The 19,939-nt window shown below is 41.5% G+C and overlaps 1 protein-coding gene across 2 annotated transcripts in view; it reads right to left on the bottom strand.

The window, feature by feature from the left end:
• Positions 1-12,546, bottom strand: part of rin3 (Ras and Rab interactor 3) — an 86,185-nt gene extending 73,639 nt beyond the window's left edge. Inside the window, exon 1 of one of the 2 annotated variants that reach the window (XM_062968290.1) lies at positions 12,345-12,546. In XM_062968290.1, coding sequence (XP_062824360.1) covers positions 12,345-12,358 — 14 coding nt within the window. In that variant the 5' untranslated portion in view covers positions 12,359-12,546. Of the gene's footprint in view, positions 1-8,949; positions 11,116-12,344 lie in introns of those variants that run through there. The other variant, XM_062968286.1, reaches the window with a different exon arrangement.
• Between the last annotated feature and the right edge of the window lie 7,393 nt (positions 12,547-19,939).

Raw genomic sequence — 19,939 nt, 5'->3', positions numbered from 1 at the left:
CAGAATCTTTCACGCTGCAGATATTTTTAGGTGCCTCAGTACAGCTCATCTGACATCAAACATTTTGTTCTCTTTGTCTCTGTTTCTAATACAAGAAAACTGATTCTTTAGTTACCTCCCCAGGCAGATATCTGAACATAGTGGGACAACCAGTTGGGAATGAAGAAGACAATTTGAACAAGTAGAGATATTCAAATTATGATTCTCTGGGAAGTCACATCTGGTCCCTGGATGTGCTCATGAGATTGCTGGTAACTAGCTTGTTGAGGGATGCTTTACAATTTTGTTTGGTCTGCATTTTATGCTAATGGAACAACATACTAAAATGTATATAAAAACACAGACTGATGCAGAAACATAGCAGTGTGGTCTTGACTACAGCCAGCCCTCTGCATCTGCTGGGATCCCAGGGTCAAGTGGGAAAACTAGAAACTTTAAAAATGCTTTTTTAACTTCTAAGAGAACACTGCTCTAGAAATGTCTAGGTCATACAGTGTGATTTTGTGGTTAGTGTCAACTAGATGTTGATCTGTAAATTGTGCTGTATGGCCCAGAGATTCCTAAAGAGACCATATTAATCAAATTCATGAATAATCAGATCTGCAAAAGTAACACCCCCAAATGTTCAGGGCTGATTGAACATTCAAATTTTACAGAGAGGAGATATACTTGCACTACAGAAACATACCATTATCTTTATTATTTCGTTCAAAGATGTCAGTAGCTTAGCATTGAGAGACTGCTGACTTGAAGGCTGGTGGTTTGAATCCGCAAGACGGGGTAAGCTCTCGTCTCTCACACTGCAGGATGGTAACACATCTGGGGATCTCCTGGGCAACTTCTTTGAAGATGGACGATTCTCTCATGCCAGATGCGACTTGCCTCAATTCGCGTATGACGCAATAAAAAAAATCACTGTTCTGTCTTTGATATAGGTGTGAAATTGCTGGTGTTCATTGCTCTTTGCAAGTGCTGTACTAGCTGACGTACCAGAGCTACTCAGGAGAGGAGAGGGAAAGGAGATATTACCCCTTGCTTTTCCCCTCCCTTCTCCGATAGCTCTGGCAGCACCAGCACTCGCAACAAGCTACGGCCACCAGCAGTTTTGTGTCCAATGGTCACCACTACACCGAGGACAGGATGGTGATATCCATTGCCATCTCCTGTCTCCGAGTCTGGAGAAAGCAGGGTGTCTGTGTTAACAGTGGCGGCTGGTTCTAAATCAGAACTGGTCCCCCGACTTTGAGTAATATGGGGCAAGACTGTGTTAAGCAACCTTGCCAGGCGTGTGGGGTGAATCAGCTTCATGCATCATGTGGACAGCATGAAGTCCCTTCGCCCCCTGCCCTCCTCATTTGACCCATATAGATGAGCCCTAAAACTAGCTTTGTCTCCGTCAACATTAATAACTGCATGAAGTCAGAGGGCATGTGCAAATGGAGGCAACATTTTCAGTTGCCTAACATGTGGCTCCCTTCCACCAAGTTATAGCGTGACAAACCAAAGGATAAATCATAAATTGCCTTTTAAGACTTGCCAGCATGAACAACTACTGCAAAAAGATACATATTCTAAAACATGGAATGTGGGTTTCATTTGAAGTAATGAAAAATTTCAGTATTGTGCAGCTATGGCCCGGAGCACCAACAAAAAAGTATGTTGTATATGACTATGAAGAAATTACTCAAAACAATTTTATTTCCTTTTCTCATGAAATGAAAAAATGCCTCTTCAGCTCAAATCCTTTATGAGCTAGCTTCTTCTCAGTCCACTATAATCTTTGATCAAATTTGAAAACCTATTAAGAGCAGTGGGCAAAAATGAAGTCATGGAATGAATGGGGCTTATTCAGGAAGAAATGGGTCATGCCACCTATCACACTCTGAAGAAGAAAAAGAAGCCCTGTTTGTGTCCAAGAGTCATGTGTGGAAATTCTCACAAATCATCCTGTGTGTGTGTGTGTGTGTGTCAGAGAGAAACAGATATTCAGGCCTCTGGGGTGTTCTTGCTCAATCTAATGAAATGTATTTCTGAGTCAACATAGTTAGGATGGTGCTGAAGTTAGCCCAAATATGATACCTTCCTTTTAAAAATTAGTGACATTTTAAACTGTGCTGATAACGTTACCAGTTATTATGTCTGACATATAAAAAGCAGTCACAACAAATGTTCTCTGTATTAATGTTTAAATATTATGTTCTCTTGTATATGTATATACATAGATAAATATGTATACACACACAAACACACACACCTCCAAAAACTTCATTGCACAGTGATCAGTGTTTTTAGATAATGATAAATGGCAACAAAACCCACTTCTATATTATCATAGAGGTTGACTATCGCTTGCTGAAAATGTCTGGAACCAGAAGTGCATTTATTTATTTAGGATTTGGGAATAGTTGTATTTGCATATACTTACATAATTTTTTAAATCATGTGAGAAGTAACTTGAGAACATACTGCAAGTCACTTCTGGCGTGAGAGAATTGGCTGTCTACAGAGATATTGCCCAGGGGATGCCCGGATGTGTTACCATCCTGCTGGAAAGCTTCTCTCATGTCCCCACATGCTAAAGCTGATAGACAGGAGCTCACCCCATCTTGTGGATTCGAACCAGCAACCTTCAGGTCAGCAACCCAACCTTCAGGTCAGCAGTCCAGTCAGCACAAGGGTTTAACCCATTGCACCACTGCGGCTCTCTTACTTACATATTGAAACAACTTGGAGATGGGCTCACGTCTAAACACAGACTTTGTTTATGTTTTATATACACCTTATACACATAGCCTGAATGTCCTCGTATACACAACAATTGTGTATGCAACAAAGTTTGTGTACACTGTATCTCCAGAAAGCAAAGGTGTCACTCTTTCAGACACCACTGTGGATACCTTTGGAATATTTTGCTATTTTGAAGATGATAAGGTCAACCGGATACAATGTACACTCATTCTTCCCTGTGCTATTTTGTCATTTTTGCCATATCCTTCCTGTTTGACCCAAACTCCTGAAATGTCTCCTTTGTAATCTCCCCCATTTGCTAGAACTGTGTTCTCAATTGCCAGATGAAACCTCTAAAGAGAGCTATCCCAACATCTCAAGAATGTGTTTATTTCCATTCCTTCTCTGTCAGAACAAGCCTTTCTCTCCCCTCTGCCCTCAGCTTCTCTGGAGGATCTGGATGCCTTTTGCATGGGAAATAGCGTCCCAAGGTGTGTAGGACAGATAAGAGATCCTTGCAACGGCTGGCACACAGCGTTTTTCCAGATGTTTCATTGACGTTTTGGATAGTGACGCCACCTTCCCCTGATTGTCTTTCAGTAGGAAACAGGAACTTTTTTTAGTTTAACCTTTTTTTTTTTTTTTGAAAAATAGAACTGAACCTGGACTGACCTCAAAGACTTCTATATTCAGAAGCAGTGCCCCCCCCCCCAAATGAATTACAGGTGGGCTTCAGTTACCAAAGTAGGTGTGTTTCTGCACATAATAATAATAATAATAATAATAATAATAATAATAATAATAATACTTTATTTATACCCCGCCACCATCTCCCCAACGGGGACTTGGGGCAGCTTACATGGGGCCATGCCCAAAACAATACAATATAAACAGCATATAAAAGAACAACACATCACAACACAGTGAGCAATACAATAAATAATAATATCCATTACAATACAAATCAAGGAAGCAATGAAAAACAAGGGCTGACCACATGAACATTAAGTTAAAACTCGGGGTGAGAAAGACATAAGAATAAAAAACCTTACATTACTTCTTTAACAGAAACTTTGATTCCAGAGGCAGAAATAACATGGAACAGACTGAGATAGAAATCCTACAGCTCCAAAAAATAACAACAGTTCAGTATGTATCAGCTAATTTTCTATTCATAATACCAAGGGGAACGTATGAAATGAAAACATCAGGTCAGGTAAACCATACATGAATTAAACAAATATAGAAACCTCTACACTGGTGGCACAGTGGGTTAAAGCGCTGAGCTGCTGAGCTTGTGGACTGAAAGGTGCCAGGTTCAAATCCCGGGAGCGGAATGAGCGCCTGCTGTTAGCCCCAGCTCCTGCCAACCTAGCAGTTCGAAAACATGTAAATGTGAGTAGATCATGGATCACAGCGGTAGGTAACGGCGCTCCATGTAGTTATGCCAGCCACATGACCTTGGAGGTGTCTATGGACAACGCCAGCTCTTCAGCTTAGAAATGGAGATGAGCACCAACCCCCAGAGTCGGTCACGACTAGACTTAACGTCAGGGGAAAACCTTTACCTTTACCTACAGGCTGCTTAGGAGCCCCCAGTGACGCAGTGGATTAAACCGCTGAGCTGCTGAATTTGCTGACCGAAAAGTCGGTGGTTCAAATCCAGGGAGTGGGGTGAGCTCCTACTGTTAGCCCCAGCTTCTGCCAACGTAGCAGTTCGAAAACATGTAAATGTGAGTAGATCAATAGGTACCGCTCCGGTGGGAAGGTAACGGAGCTTCATGCAGTTATGCTGGCCACATGACCTTGGAGGCATCTACGGGCTTAGAAATGGAGATGAGCACCAATGCTCAGAGTCAGACATGACTAGACTTAATGTCAAGGGAAAACCTTTACGTTTACCTTTACAGGCCGCTTGATGGCTTCATTCAAAATGCATCCCTTGGACGCATTTTCCATTTCCCAGCTTCCATTTTTCTTATAATTTGGTAGACAAACTTAAGCGATTTATGCTTTTAATATATATATATTTGCTTTAGTTAGTGCAGCAAGATTATCTGCTCTCCACTTTGTTCAGGCATGTTCAGATAGAGAATATGAAAGCAGTTGTTAGTTACCCTGTTTAGTGTTCGTAACCACGCCTAGCTGCACAATGGATTTGGCTATGGCACATTCCCATTCTTTCCCAGTTCAAGCTGGATCTCAGTTAACAGCAGAGTCATTACTGAAAACAACCTCTAAAAGTCTTGCGTGTCTCCAGCCTTCCTTCACCAGCCTTCCATGCTGACACTAACAGAAACACTTCCAGTTACACAAAGAACAAGGATGAAAGGAGACACGGGTGAATGTAAAACAACTTTGCAAAAAGAAGTTTCTGCATCACAGCCTTAGTCAAGTAATATCTGTAACTCTACCAGCAAAAATTTGAGTATTCTGTCTCTATTTAAATCAAACACTGATACTTGTTCAGGACTTCATGGAACCATATTATAGCCTGGTCACGTTCTCATGAGCGGCGGTCCCTAAACCATGTGTACAAATGTGTTAATTTTAATTGCTGTATTAAAATTCCCTTAATCCCTGCCAAAAGACATGTTGTTGCCTTCCTTCCTTTCATTCTTAGTCTCTCATCACTTCTGCATGCCAGAGAATTGTGGTTTCTGAGCTGTTTATTTGTCTGGTACCTTCAATGGCACTGGCTTCCATGTGGACTATGAGTGTTGGACTAGAAGACCAGGGTTCAAATATCTCTTTAGTCAAGGAAACACACTGAGGCCCCTTCTACACTACTATATAAAATCCAGATTATCTGCTTATATGGATTATGTGGCAGTGTAGATGGATATAATCCAGTTCAAAGCAGATCATGTGGATTATTTGCTTTGATAAACTGGATTATATGGCAGTGTAGAAGGGGCCTGATTTACACTTAAACAAGTCACACTCTCTCAGCCTCAGAGGAAGGCAAGAACAACCACACATCACAATATGTTTACCTGAGAGTTACCATAAGTCAGAAATAACTTGAAGGTACACAAAAAATGATAGAGAACTCTTTCTCCAAAATTATAAACATTGGATTTTTTAAAATAAACTTTTTGAAAATATTACAAATTACAAATATATAAAAATATACAGTGGCTCCCTCTATTTGTTAGCACGATATGGGGGGATTCTTTTATTTTGGCAATGGATGGAGAAGTATGTTTTTTGGACAACAACTGCCATAATTAGCATGGCCATGGGAGGCTGCTGGGAACCGTAGTCTAAAAAAAGGAATACCTTCAAGCTGTAATTATAATCAGCAGAGAAAATAAGCTGTGGGATGCCAGCTTAAGATAACTAACTACCAACTGGATCAGATACTTGCAGGAATGCACATGAAGCAAAAAAGTTACATGTGATTTTTAAAGAACATTTACTACAAGTTGTTCATTCTGGTGTGACTTCAGATTTCTTCTATATGCACAAATATGTTTGTCGCATCTGCATTAATCGACAGCTTTGCTCATTCTACCACTAAACTGCTGTGTTTTCCCTCTTTAAGGGGTACTTTTTTGCATGCAAGTTCATCAGTCAGCTTGTAGGATGAGAGACAAATCCCATCAATATGTAAAAGTAATGGCAAAACCATTTGAAAATGTGATGCATGTGAAATGATGCTGGTTTTGGTATTGGGTCTCATACATACTATAAAATTGTAGCACTTTAGTACCCTTTAAATACAATCATATGGAATCCTGTAATCATTACCATTTTCTGCCAGAGACCTTCCTTCCCAAAATACAAATTGCTAGAGTCTGTTGGATGCAGGCAAGGAAATTAAAATGATACCAAATGCTATTGTTGATGATACAGCTCCATCAAATGCGCATGGTGCTTTACAGTAAAACAACCACAAACAATGAGTCTTGCCAAGGCATATAATCTAAAAGATGTACAAGGCAGAAGGAAGGCGCCATAACAAAACACAGAGCTGTGCAATATAATTGCAATGACAATCTAGTACGAAACAGATTAATACATATCTTTGAGCTGCCATGTATCCTGTTAAAATGGGATAATGAAAAGTACAATTGAATTATATGGCTTTCAGTTGCAAGTTATCATGGTGTAACATTACAGCAATAAGGAATATGGAGATAAAACAGAGAAAGCATTCCAAGCGTTGAGTTTTTATTGTATTTTCCTACATTGTCCATACAGTTACAGGGTTTTGGTTTTTTTTCCGTGTCAGGAGTGACTTGAGAAACTACAAGTCGCTTCTGGTGTGAGAGAATTGACCGTCTGCAAGGACGTTGCCCAGGGGACGCTTAGATGTTTTATCATCCTATGGGAGGCTTCTCTCATGTCCTCACATGGAAAGCTGGAGTTGACAGATGGGAGCTCACCCCGCTCTTTGGATTCAAACCACCAACCTTTTGGTCAGCAGCCCTGCCAGCATAAGAGTTTAACCTATGGTGCCACCGGGGTCTCCAGTTACAGGGTGAAGGGTTGCTTAAAGGTATTTTTAATATATACATGCATACATATATTTTAGTACATACAATAGGGCCTTGATATCAGTCAGGTTTGATTCCAAGATCCCCCATAAATACCAACATCTTTGGATGCTCAAGCCACATTATGTAAAATATATTGTGCATTATGTAGGATAAAGGTAAAGGCGTTCCCCTGACATGAAGTCTAGTCATGTCCGACTCTGGGGGTTGGTGCTCATCTCCATTTCTAAGCCGAAGAGCTGGCGTTATCCATAGACACCTCCAAGGTCATGTGGCCAGCATGACTGCACGGGGAGCACTGTTACTTTTCCACCAGAGTGGTACCTATTGATCTACTCACATTTGTTTGTTTTCAAACTGCTAGGTTGGCAGAAGCTGGGGCTAACAGTGGAAGCTCACCCGCTCCCTGGATTCGGACCACCAACCAAAAGGTCAGCAAGTTCAGCAGCTCAGAGGTTTAACCTGCTGCACCACCGGCCTCCATCCTCATCATGTACAATATAGCAAAATCGTATCCTTTGTACTGCATGGCAAAAATTTACTATTCGGATTTGAATTTTAAAAAATATTTTCAAGCCATGGATGGTGGAATTTGTAGATTGAGAGGGCTGACTGTACTCATACCTTTAAATAAAAGTACAGCAATCCCAGCAACAATAACAAAAAGAACAAAAACACTTTAGCTACAACTTTCTAACTTTCTTCTATCTGTCATTACCATGGCCCACAATATTGCATGCTTGTGTTCTGTGCCTCAAAGGCTGCCTCTTCCCTCTCACGCTGCCCTGACTGGAACCACAACCTTTTGTTTACTGCTCTTGTGTCCTTCACAGCAACCTGCTGCAAAGAAACCCAATAGCTAAAGGGTTTTTGGCACCACAGTATTTTAATAATGGATGAGAGAAGGAAGACTTTACCCGCCTAACAGGTGAAGTCTTCCTTCTCTCATCCATTATCAAAATACTGTGATGCCAAAAAACTTCACCTTTCTAGGGTTGCTGACCTGAAGGTTGCCGGTTCGAATCTGCAAGATGGGGTGAGCTCCCGTTTGTCATCTCTAGCTTGCAGGGACATGAGAGATGGTAATATTCCCACAGGATGGTAACACATCCAGGTGTTCTGTGGGCGACGTTTCTGTAGACAGCCAATTCTCTCATACCAGAAGTGACTTGCAGTATGTTCTCAAGTTGCTTCTGACATGATTAATAAAACCTGCCTAATACGCCATTGTTAAAGCCATGGGATGGGTGCTCTATGTTGTACCTTTCACACACAAAAGGAGGGACAAGAAGCTCCATCTTTCTGACTCAGATGAATTGCTCAAACCGCATCTTCAGTCAGTATTCACAGAAAAACCCTGCTATAACTCCAGATCCACAACATGGCAGCACAAGGTCTTTCTGCAACACTTTCCTCCTTACTCCCACCTCCTATTCAAACTGCACATCTCCCTTCCCATAAAATGCCTATTGCTCGAAACAGGTATTCAGTGGCCTTGGCTCACAGAAAGACTAAATGACTGCAGTTGCACAGCTGATACTTCCCCAAAGTCTGTCAGCAAGCGGATACAAAGGAGAGAGAGCAAGGGGGGAAAGGCAGGCAGAAGAGAGGCATTCTTTCTCCAGCAGGCAGCATGAGGGTTGGGTGGGGTGAAAGGAAAGAGAGAGACTTTCACTGGAGAGAAAAAGTCCAGTTGTTGTTCCAAAGTTTCAGGACTCACCCAGTTCCCTGGTTTCCCAGCGATGTTTTCATCCTCTCCGCCAAGAAGCTGGTGAGCTGCTTCTCCCTCCAAAATCACTCACAATCTCCCTTGTGAAGCAAGTTATACCTTGGCATATCCTGACCAAACTTCCACGCCTTCTCCAGACCCCCACTTTTTAAGGCAGATGATGCATCTGACAGGACGCTTTTTTATTGCCGTGCTTCCAAAAGCCCAGAGGCTCCCAAGTAATGATACACTTCCAAATGTGTCTGCTTTTAGCTGCTTTCTTTCTACTTCCTGTATTTATGTGAACGGGGGCTTTCAGGAAGAGGCAGTCCTTGGTGGTCAAGGGTGTTTTCTTCTGATTTTTTTAATAAACCCATTTTTGGTCATGAACTTAAGCTCAGATAGTACAAAGAGAGGCCTGTGAGTGACTGTTAGTCACCAGTAGCTTTTTGTACCTGGCGTTTCCTTGAAGTCAAAGGAAGGAATTAATGCACCAGAGCTACAGGTACATTCTGGAGGTGAGGAAGTGACAGAGCACAATGAACATTAGGATGGATTTTATGCACAGCGGCACACTGTCCATCTGCACATTCCTGAGGCATGTGTATTGGCGTGTGTGAGTGAGTAACTGGAACCAGATGGAGCCTGGAAACCCTCACTCTATTTACATGGGACTGGCAAGAGTGGAACATTTACACACTGGAAGCGGCACACATTTCTGACGGCACGCTGCCTTTATGTATCCTGAACCTGCTACCATATGAACACATTAGGGTCAGCCTTAAGGGAGGTGGCAAACTCGGGAAGCAGATTTTTTAATTCATGAAAATTCTGCCAATTGCTAATAAGGAAAAAAAGAAAAAATGCTGGTGAACAATATCACAAAAGAAGAAGCCCTGCAGTTGGAAAAGCTATCTGGATACGAAGTGGTTAAAGCCCCATCTACACTGCCATATAATGCAGTTCAAACCTTACTATACTGTCAGTGTAGTTTCATATAATGCTCATTGAACTGCACTGAACAATTATATCAGTCTGCACAGCTATATAATCCTGTTAATCTACATTCTGAAACTGGATTATATGGCAGTGTAAATAGGGCCTGAGAGAGCAAAAAAAATATATATGAATAAACCTATCTAATAAAAAGTGGGAGAGTCTAATGGCATTTTCTGCCATCTATACAAAACTGCTTGAGGTACTATGGTTTGGCACAGAGGCTGTTTACTTCTCCACTTCAGGCAGTAAAACATGTTGGGTTGAACTTGTCCTACTCATTAAAAGCCTAGGCTTAGTGGGCCAGATCAAACCTTGCCTCAGAATTTTTGAATCACACAACCTTTGTGATTAACCAGGAGAAACTTCACTGAGATACGTCCTTTGTTTTCTCCACAGTCTCATTACATTTCAGCCAGTATCTGGAGCCCTGGGTGGTGCAGTGGGTCAGACCCTTGTGCCGGCAGGATTGATAACTTGAAGGCTGGGTTGCTGACCTGAAGGTTGCCAGTTCGAATCCAACCGGGGGAGAGCATGGATGAGTTCCCTCTATCAGCTCCAGCTCCATGTGGGGACATGAGAGAAGCCTCCCACAAGGATGGTAAAAACATCAAAACATCTGGGCATCCCTTGGGCAACGTCCTTGCAGACAGCAAATTCTCTCACACCAGAAGCGACTTTCTCAAGTCACTCCTGACACAAGAAAAAAGCCAATATTTACGGTTCCTCCTCTTGTCTTTTAATGAAAGTGCTTCCCTATGAACTAGCACACATCTCTTGCTTATAGAAAAGCTGCCCAGGAGAACACAAAAAATGAAATCGAATTGTGAGTCTCACTTGTGTCAAATCCATTGATCCAATGGGTTTAGTAGACTAAGGATTGGACTTAGGAATCCTAGCAGAAGCCAGTGAAAGGTAATGATTACTCTGCTGGACCAGAAGCTAGAATATTCATATTCTAGTCTCTGCTGAGCCACTGGGTGACCTTTGGTCAAACTTTCTCTCTCACTTTGAATAATGTGGAGGAAAGCCATGCCTTCAGACAAATGGACAAAAGGCTGGATAAATGTAAGTAATAAACAATAACTACACTGTAGTTTTATGTTACTTCAAGTCATTTCTGAAGGTTTTCCCGACGTTAAGTCTAGTCATGTCCGACTCTGGGGGTTGGTGCTCAACTTTAGAAGCTGAAGAGCTGGTGTTATCCATAGAGCTGTACCTATTGATCTACTCACATTCTCATTTTTTCGAACTGCTAGGTTGGCAGAAGCTGGGGCTAACAGTGGGAGCTCACCCCACTCCCTGGATTCAAACCACCGACCTTTTGGTCAGCAAGTTTAACAACTCAGCAGTTTAACCCGCTGTGCCATTGGAGGCAACTTATAGGAACCTTAATAAAAGCTTTTCTTGGCAAAATTTATTCAAAAGACTTTGCTTTTCTCCGCGGCTGAAAGTATGAGACTCACATAAGGTCACCCAGTGAGATTTCAATGGCTGAATGGGGATTCAAATCCTGATCTCCACAGTCATAATCCAGCATTCAAATCATTGTACCATAAAAACAATAAGTATAATTTAATAAATCCCTTGTTTTAAAATAAGAAAACTGTCAATCCGTTTAGCGTGCTGATAGAATGCAATGACAAGAGATTCTACTATCTGGAGCATTTGTTTCATACAATGTCCATTTTTGGGTCCCTCTGCTCCTGTCTTAGAGTGCATCTACATTGTAGATTTTTTTTGGGTCCCTCTGCTCCTGTCTTAGAGTGCATCTACATTGTAGAATTGGAGCCTCCGGTGGCTTAGTGTGTTAAAGCGCTGAGCTGCTGCACTTGCAGACCGAAAGGTCCCAGGTTCAAATTCGGGGAGCGGAGTGAGCACCCACTGTAAGCTCCAGCTTCTGCCAACCTAGCAGTTCGAAAACATGCAAATGTGAGTAGATCAATAGGTACCACTCTGGCGGGAAGGTAACAGTGTTCCATGCTGTCATGCCGGCCACATGACCTTGGAGGTTTCTACGGACAACGCCGGCTCTTCGGCTTAGAAATGGAGATGAGCACCAACCCCCAGAGTCAGACACGACTGGACTTAATGTCAGGGGAAACCTTTACCTTTACCTTTTACATTGTAGAATTAATGCAGTTTGACATCACTTTAACTGCTATTGCTCAATGTTTTGGAATCACAGGAGTTGTAGTTTTACAAGGTCTTAGCCTTCTCTGCCAAAGGTGATGGTGCTTTGACAAATCCCAGGATTCTACAGCATTGAGCATGACATGTCAATTAAAGTGGAGTCAAACTGCATTAATTCTACATTGTAAACACACCCTTATATTCCTCTTTGTAGGTGACTCCCCACCAGGAAGATTAGTTAAAGATATCAAATTTATTAGTAACATCCATTACTTTACCCTGCATTCCACATCTGTAGGCAGCAGCAGAATAAATTTCCTTCTCTTGAAAGCAAGGCAGATATAGTACGTGCACCAGAAAGAGCTCCGAAACAAAGCCTTTGCAGTTGTTGGAAAAGACAGAGAAAGAAGAGACTGCCAGGGAAACCCAAACTAGTTCGACAACTTCAGTCTATCAGATCCTGTTTTGAAAAGAAATCCAGCACGGATGTCCCTGGAATGGTTGGCTTTGTAGACACAAGGAAATGCTTTGGGGGGACCTGGAAGGGGAATTACGTTCTCCCTCCCACCCGAGGAATGTGCAAATTCAGGGCAAGAATAAGAGCAATATAAACCAGCAGATAGCTCTTCCAGACCCACCCAAAGCAGCATGAATTCTCATGATACAGCTCCTTGGGTGTTGCTGGTTGTTATCACCTCTATATCGATATCCCATTCATTTTATGTTGTGTGCCATTTGTAGTGATTTCTTGGATTTGCTCAAAAACACTTCCAAAAGTTTCTTTTTAAAAGGGGGGCATTTTTTGTAAAGGTGATTCTATGGCTTGACAGGAAATTTTCAGTTATTTGATTTAAAAAAAAAAGATAATGCTAAGTATTTAAGTGCTATGATGCAAAAAGTGCCGCATTCATTAAAGCACTAATGAATTACAACTCTTGTTTATAAAAGAAAAGGGAGAAGGACACTAGCTACAATTTGTTGTTTCCACCTTGGAGGTGGGAATAAAATATTCTAGCTGGTGCCAGACAATATAACTAAATCTGGGACAACCAAAACATTATTTGGATTTTTTTTTTTAAGGCAAAACAAGAAGTGCAGCATGTAATACCACAGAGGGCAGTGGGCTGCTGACACATTTCCTGCAGGTTGTGTCATCAGTTGTTGTATTTCTGGAGGAGCCCAGGGTTTAGTTTCTGCCAGAATTGATCTGAGATTGCAATCTGGGAGGATCTTTATGGCTCAAAGTTACATTTCTCCAGCTATATGACTCCCAAAATGTGGTCAGGAATCTCTCACCCCCTTTTCTACTTATCTGCTTGTCCAGGTTTTTAAACCATTTAATATCAAGGGTTTGAGAGGAGTTTACAGTACAATAAATTAAAACAACTCATAGAAAAAAAAGATCTCGGAGTCCTCATGGACAACAAGTTAAACATGAGCCTACAATGTGATGCGGCGGCAAAAAAAGCCAATGGGATTTTGGCCTGCATAAATAGGAGTCTAGTATCTAGATCCAGAGAAGTCATGCTGCCCCTCTATTCTGCCTTGGTCAGGCCATACTGTGTCCAGTTCTGGGCACTGCAATTGAAGGGAGATGTTGACAAGCTGGAAAGCGTCCAGAGAAGGGCGACTAAAATGATCAAGCGTCTGGAGAACAAGCCCTATGAGGAGTGGCTTAAAGAGCTGGGCCTGTTTAGCCTCAGAAGAGAAGGCTGAGAGGAGACATGATAGCCATGTACAAATATGTGAGAGGAAGACATAGGGAGCCGGGAGCAAGCTTGTTTTCTGCAGCCCCGGAGAATAGGGCGCGGAACAATGGCTTCAAACTACAGGAAAGGAGATTCCACCTGAACATAAGAAGAACTTCTTCACTGTGAGAGCTGTTCGGCAGTGGAACTCTCTGCCCCAGAATGTGGTGGAGGCTCTTTCTCTGGAGGCTTTTAAGCAGAGGCTGGATGGCCATCTGTCGGGGGTGCTTTGAATGTGACTTTCCTGCTTCTTGGCAGGGGTTTGGACTGGATGGCCCATGCGGTTATGAGAAGGCCTCCCCGGCAGATCTAAGGACCCAAACTGGTTAATAGGGGGAGATGCGGTCACGTAAATAGGCTGGACCCAAACTGTCTAGGGCTTTATAGGTAATAACCTGCACTATGAGTTGGGCCTGGAAACACATAGGCAACCAATGAAGAATAGAGTAGAGCCACCGAATCAGTAGGAATTTGGTATCGTCAACGTTTTCTTTTTTTAGTTGGGACTAATAGTTGAATGTATCCCAAAATAAATTTACTGAGCCCAAACAAATCTGCCCTTAACTTATACACGAGGTCAACGTAAACAAGAATATATATGCTAAGCATTAACAGTCATTTAAAACCTTCTAATCCCAAATATATTTGGTCATGTCCAATTTATAACAGCAAATAGGAAGAAAAATCTGTTAAAGTTTAGTCTGAGAACTGATCAATCAGATAAGATTGGGTTATTTAAACAAGCCCCTGGTAGCACAGTGTGTTAAAGCACTGAGCTGCTGAACTTGCAGACCAAAAGGTCCCAGGTTCAAATTCCGGGAGCGGAATGAGCGCCCGCTGTTAGCCCCAGCTCCTGCCAACCTAGCAGTTCGAAAACATGCTAATGTGAGTAGATCAATAGGTACCGCTCCGGCAGGAAGGTAATGGCGCTCCATGCAGTCATGCCAGCCACATGACCTTGGAGGTGTCTATGGACAACGCCAGCTCTTTGGCTTAGAAATGGAGATGAGCACCAACCCCCAGAGTCGGTCACGACTGGACTTAACGTCAGGGGAAACTTTTACCCTTTATTTATTCTAAGCAGTTCATGTCTCAAAGAAAATGTCTTCACTGTGGTGTATCAATGATGCTTTATTCCATACAAAATATCCAGGATCTATAAGAAACTATGTCTTTCTGGGAATGCTTAAAAGAACAGTTAATGCACTCCTTTTTTTAAAAAAAAATCACAAAACAAGCAAACCCCCATAATTTTTAAAATCAGGTGTTGGATATAATTCAACAGACTGCTGAGTGTAATTTAGCATGAAACCCTAAAATGGTTTTCTGACTCTTTCAAAATCCAAAGGTCAAGCCACAAATTTAGACGTAGTTACAACTCTTCCAACTTCTGCAAAAATCTGTATTGCTAAATTATGGGAAAGGGCATAAGCGCCTTTGTTCAATAATTGGTTGGAGAATAAATGGTGTGTGGCTGAATGAATAAGAAGAGCATAACTGCAGCAACAGAACCTCTATAGAATGAGGGTCACTGTTTTTAAAGTGCTGGACTGAAGCTGTTTATCCACATAATTTATTAGTTGAAATATAATCAAATAAGTCCCATTGTCCCCTCCCATTTCCTTTTATTCTTTAAGTTTATTATTATTCCCTTTGCCTTCCTTCCTCTCCAACCTCCTCTACTTTACTTTTGTCTTTCCCTCTCGCTAAACTACTTTAATCATGTTTGGAATAATACAGATAAACATTATTTTATTATAATATGAATTAGAATCATAGAGTTGGAAGAGACCTTGTGGGCCATCCAGTCCAAACCGCCTGCCAAGAAGTGTCTTTGAAGGCTTTTACTCCTTCTTTGGAGGCTTTTAAGCAGAGGCTGGATGGCCATCTGTCAGGAGTGCTTTGAATGTGATTTCCTGCTTTTTGGCAGGGGGTTGGACTGGATGGCCCATAAGGTCTCTTCCAACTCTATTAGTCTATGATTCTATGATTCTATGAATTATTAAGATACAGTCTTTAATACAGTAGAGTCTCGCTTATCCAACATTCTGGATTATCCAACGCAGTCTGCCTTTTAGTAGTCAGTGTTTTTGTAGTTGATGTTTTTATACATTGCAATGTTTTGGTGCTAAATTCGTAAATACAGTAATTACTACATAACATTACCATCTATTGAACTGCTTTTTCTGTCGATTTGTTGTAAAACATGATGTTTTGGTCTTTTATTTGTAAAATTATAACATAATTTGATCTTTAATAGGCTTTTTCTTAATCCCTCCTTATTATCCAACATTTTCACTTATCCAACGTTCTGCCGGTCCCTTTATGTTGGATAAGGGAGACTCTACTGTAATAATAAATAATAAACTTATCTTCCCAGAGGGACTCGGGGCTGAGGGACTCAGGGCGGCTCACAAAAGCACTCAACAGACAAAATATAACAAGGTACATAAGCATATAAAAACAACAATAATAAACCTTACATGACAAATTTACATAAAACATCAAATAAAACCCGTACTAATTTAAAAGACTGAATAAAACGCAGTAGAGGCTGTGGATATAAACAGGCTATATTCAATAACAGTCCCATAAGTGCGAAAGTGAAAATGAATCACCGAGTCCTCAAGTTTAATAATTCTAATCATGGTCAAAGGCCTGGTAAACGAGCCAAATTTTCAGGTTTGACTGAAACCCTTGAAGTCTGGGGCATAGCCTAATTTCTCTAGAAATGTTTGATTCACTGCAATTGTCTTTATATCTTTGGCCACGGTAGTCCATGCTCTGGTTACATCCCCAATAGACTACTGCAACACACTAGATGTGGGGTTGCCTTTGAAGACTGTTCAGAAGCTTCAAATGATCCAACGGAGGTGTACAGGGAGCACACAACCCCCTGTTACTTCAGTTCCACTGGCTGCCAGTCTGATACCGAGCACAGTTCAAAGTGCTGGCTTTAGCCTATAAAGCCCTAAATGGTTCTGGCCCAGCTTACCTGTCCCTCTATGAACCATCTCAGAGTTTAAGATTGTCTGGGGAAGCCCTGCTCTCAGTCCTGCCTCCTTCGCAGGCACGATTGGCAGGGGCGAGAGACAGGGCCTTCTCTGTGGTGGCCCCTTGGCTATGGCATTCCCTCCCCAGAGGTATTAGATCAGCCTCCTCCCTCTTGACCTTCCGTAAGAGAGTAAAAACATGGCTTTGTGACCAAGCCTTTGGAGAATTTGTGCAATAGATAGATATGAAATAATGTGCAATGACTGTAGGAACGGCTCAGATTACGCTTGTGGATTACGTGAATAATTAAATATTAAATAGTCTAGCTCGTTGTTTACCTAAGCAACCCGAAAGACAGTTGCATCTGTCAAGTAGGAAATTTAGGTACCGCTTTATGCCGGGAGGCTAATTTAACTAATTTATGACACCATAAATTAATAAATTTATAAATTTATAAATTCGCCCCGGTGGCGAAGTGCATTAAAGCACTGAGCTGGAGACTGAAAGGTCCCAGGTTCAAACCCCAGGAGCGGCGTGAGCAGTCGCTGTTAGGTCCAGCTCCTGCCAACCTAGCAGTTCAAAAACATGCCAGTGTGAGTAGATCAATAGGTACCGCTCTGGCGGGAAGGTAACGGCACTCCATGCAGACATGCCGGCCACATAACCTTGGAGGGGTCTACGGACAACGCCGGCTCTTCGGCTTAGAAATGGAGATGAGCACCAACCCCCAGAGTCGGTCACGACTGGACTTAACGTCAGGGGAAACCTTTACCTTTACCTATGACACCATTAAAAAAAACATCCAGCAGCGTGCAAAAGATTGAGGAAGTACTCCATCAAGGACTCGGTGTCACAGTGGATGATGAAGCAGCAGCTCCCCCTGTGGCCGGAATCGAGCATACCCTCATGAAGCCGGAAGGCTGGAAAATGTTTATGTTTTTTTAATTCAGATTTCTTAAATGTGATACATAGTTAAAAAGGAAAACAACTTTAAGGTAGGGTAAAGTCAAGTGTGGAAAGGGGGTGAAGAGGGGACGGAATTTAGGAGGGGGGGGGGAAGTAACTGGATAAAGGGATATAGGACGGAGTGTGTAAGATAAGGAGGATAGGGTTGAGAATATAGGGTAAATATTGGGTTTGGTCTTCCGTTCTTTACTCTTCACATTTTCATTCTTTTTTAAAGTTTTACTAGTCATATTTACTAGACTCACGGGTGCTCCTGATTAAATCTAAATCTTTGCTTTCTTTTTGTAATCTTCATATCTTTTCCAATCTGTCATTTTTAATGGTTTTCCTCTGTTTTTTCTCAGCAAAAAAGTGAGTCTATCCATATCATTTTGTCTACTTTTTCTAACCAGAGTTCTTTTGTAGGGATTTCTTGCAATTTCCAATATTTTGCAAAGGTCATCCTTGCCGCCATTACTATATGAGTGAATAGAATGTCATCATTTCTGTTTAAGTCCGTCATATTTTCAGTTAGCCCTAAAAGATAAAATTCTGGTTTCATCGGGAATGTTTTTTCCAGTATTTTTTTGTGTTTCATCATGTATTTGTCTCCAATACTTTGACGTTTTGGGACATGTCCACCATGCATGGTAAAATGTACCTTCTTGCTTTTTACACTTCCAGCAGTGATTCTGAGCATTTTTGTACATTATCCCCAATTTTTGCAGTGTTATGTACCAGCGATGGAACATCTTAAGCCAATTCTCTTGCAAATCCGATGAATACATATATTTTAATTGCTTGTTCCAAATTGTTTCCCATTCTGCTAAATTAATTGGGTGTCCAAAATTCCTTGCCCATTTCATCATACAATTTTTAACTTCTTCTGTCTCCGTGGACCATTCTAACAATTTGTTACATATTTTTGTAATATTTTTCTTATCATTTTGTAATATTTTATCCCAAAAGTTCTCGTTTTCATTAAAGCCTATTTCCTTGTCTTTTACATATTGTTCTTTTGTTTGGGCATGTAATAGTTGTAACTGACTCTTAATTAAACATGCATGAATGTACAAATTAGAAAATGAATCTATTTCTTGCAAAGGAAGAGCACATATTCATCTACTTTGCAATACCTTTTTCCAGAGAGGGAAACAAATGTATTCTAGCTGTGACAGTAAACCCTAACAAATACCAAAGGGATAAGCTATGGTTTTTACCACTGTGCTCTCAGAAGTGCAAATTGCATAACAACAATGGTTTTCTCCTCCCCTTGTGAGCTTCTTGCTATATATCCTCTGGGTGCTACATAAGAACATTGAACCCACCGCTGAGGGCTCCTGGGCTGCTAATCCGCAGATTACAAGCCTTTTATAGCACAAACTAGCATTACATAACTGGCTATCTGAGCTGCTGAGTCAAAGTGTTGTCTGGTTTTGAACACTGGAGTGGAGCTTTTCCCACAACGCTGAGCCTTTGATGAGCTGTGTCCGCATAAATGCAAACCTTTTCCCAGGATGTAGAATCAATCAATCTCTCTCTCCTTTTCTCTGTTTCTCTTTCGTGTGCATGTATGTACACACACACACATTGCATTCTGTGTGAAGAATGACCTGACTTTATAATCTGCTCTGCTGAGGCAGTGGATTAAACTCCACACAATCCAGCCTATTTAAGAATTTAAGGCTTGTCAATTTAAGGCCTCGTCTCTGCCGCCGCCAGGGAGGAGAGCTGCCCTGAGACATTTTACTGCCTGGAGCAAAGCAGTATAATGCCCAAGGAGATTCAAATTATTTTGGAACTTGTGCAGCAAAAGCACACACCTCTTTCCCTGAACCCTAGCAGTATAAAAGGAAGCAATAAAAGACACAGCAATGCTGATGAATACAGGCTGAGCCTCCCTTATCCTGAATTCCAAAATGCTCCAAGCTTGTCCACATACAAGTGGCTGAGATGATAACGCCTTTGCTTCCCGATGGCTCAGTGTACACAAACTTTGCTTCACATGCATTGTGTATCAAATATTGTGTATAAAATTATCATCAGTCTAAGGTGTGCATAAAATAAAAATGAATGTTCTGTTTAGGCTTAAGTCCCGTCTCCAAGCCATCTCATTATGTACATATATAAAAATACAGGTATTCCAGAATCTGGGGGAAAAAACCAAAATCAAATCACTTCTGGTC

Source organism: Anolis carolinensis, chromosome 1 (assembly GCF_035594765.1).
Source record: "Anolis carolinensis isolate JA03-04 chromosome 1, rAnoCar3.1.pri, whole genome shotgun sequence".
Taxonomy (NCBI): Eukaryota; Metazoa; Chordata; class Lepidosauria; order Squamata; family Dactyloidae; genus Anolis; species Anolis carolinensis.
Note: the sequence above shows the minus strand (reverse complement) of the source record. Positions and strands in the feature narration are given on the sequence as shown.